This window comes from Buceros rhinoceros, unplaced genomic scaffold, assembly GCF_000710305.1.
Source record: "Buceros rhinoceros silvestris isolate BGI_N320 unplaced genomic scaffold, ASM71030v1 scaffold4432, whole genome shotgun sequence".
Classification (NCBI taxonomy): Eukaryota; Metazoa; Chordata; class Aves; order Bucerotiformes; family Bucerotidae; genus Buceros; species Buceros rhinoceros.
Window position 1 is genome coordinate 6,199 of NW_010398182.1, and position 1,178 is coordinate 7,376.

The 1,178-nt window shown below is 43.0% G+C and overlaps 1 protein-coding gene across 1 annotated transcript in view; it reads left to right on the forward strand.

The window, feature by feature from the left end:
* Window positions 1–620: 620 nt before the first annotated feature.
* TNFRSF19 (tumor necrosis factor receptor superfamily, member 19) overlaps window positions 621–1,178 on the forward strand; it is a 33,662-nt gene continuing 33,104 nt past the window's right edge. Inside the window, exon 1 of the mRNA XM_010130981.1 lies at window positions 621–797. Coding sequence (XP_010129283.1) covers window positions 655–797 — 143 coding nt within the window. The 5' untranslated portion in view covers window positions 621–654. The remainder of the gene's footprint in view (window positions 798–1,178) is intronic.

The following is a 1,178-nucleotide window of genomic DNA, read 5'->3' on the forward strand; positions in this document are numbered from 1 at the left end:
AGAGCTATTAACTTTTCCAGCACTTAGGAACTGTTAGGACTGGCATGGGTTGGAGGTCTGCAGTCCTTAGTGGCTGAGCGACGATTCATGCTTAGCTGGCGGTCATTAGCCAGCTCTTGTTTTACTTGGTAACCAGAATTCTAAGCCTTTGAAGATCCGTGCACTCTCCTTGGCGATTAACTTTGGTCACCTTAGCTATGAACCTTAATATCAAAGTGCTGCTTTGCTGGGTTAGTTCTTTAGCTGAGTAAGCGCCTTTATACTTCACTTGTCCCAGTTTCTGCACTTTCACATAACTGACCTAATTAAAATCCAGGCAGCTCAATAATTCTGCCATAAGCTCGTAATAATGAAACTGTGGGAGCCCTTGAAGCCCTTTATCATTCAAATACGCAGCGGGTTCATGAACAAAGTGGATGACTACGTATTACTTAGAGAAGTAAGGGAGATTATTAGCAGTGGAAGACACATTTGAACTTGCTGAAAGGATGGCTTTTGTCTCTGGGAAGACCAGCTCTCCCTAATAATTACACTAGGTCTTCACTTCATGCCAGCGTTCTCTCCTTGTCGGTGCTCTCCGGGACTGAATAGCCTGCTGCCTCTTGTTAATCCCTACAGGAATGCGGCTTTGGATACGGGGAGGATGCACAGTGCATGACGTGCAGGCCAAACAGATTCAAGGAGGACTGGGGCTTTCAGAAGTGCAAGCCTTGTCTGGACTGCGCGCTAGTGAACCGGTTTCAGAAGGCCAACTGTTCTGCCACCAACAATGCCCTGTGTGGAGACTGTTTACCAGGGTAAGTCCATTTCCGGAGGTGAGACTTGGACAAATTCAAAACTAACTTACTGATTTGCATTAACATACGCTTGGCCACGTTTTCCGATAAATGTTTGTGTCCTTTATGCATGTATGAAGGTCCTAGGTTCTTACCTTGGCCTTGCCAATAATTTATGATCTGAGCACATAATTTCAGAATTGAAGTCTTAATTATCTCATCTATAAAAATGGTTTGATAATTACCTACCTGATCTATGAGAGTATGATCTATGCAGCACCTCAGCAAAATACTTCAGAATATTGTTACTGGTTACATAGTTCATTGTCATAAAGAATTGAACATTTGAAAACATGCACAATTATCTTCTTAAAGACCAATCACACTATTTGCTTGCTGCTC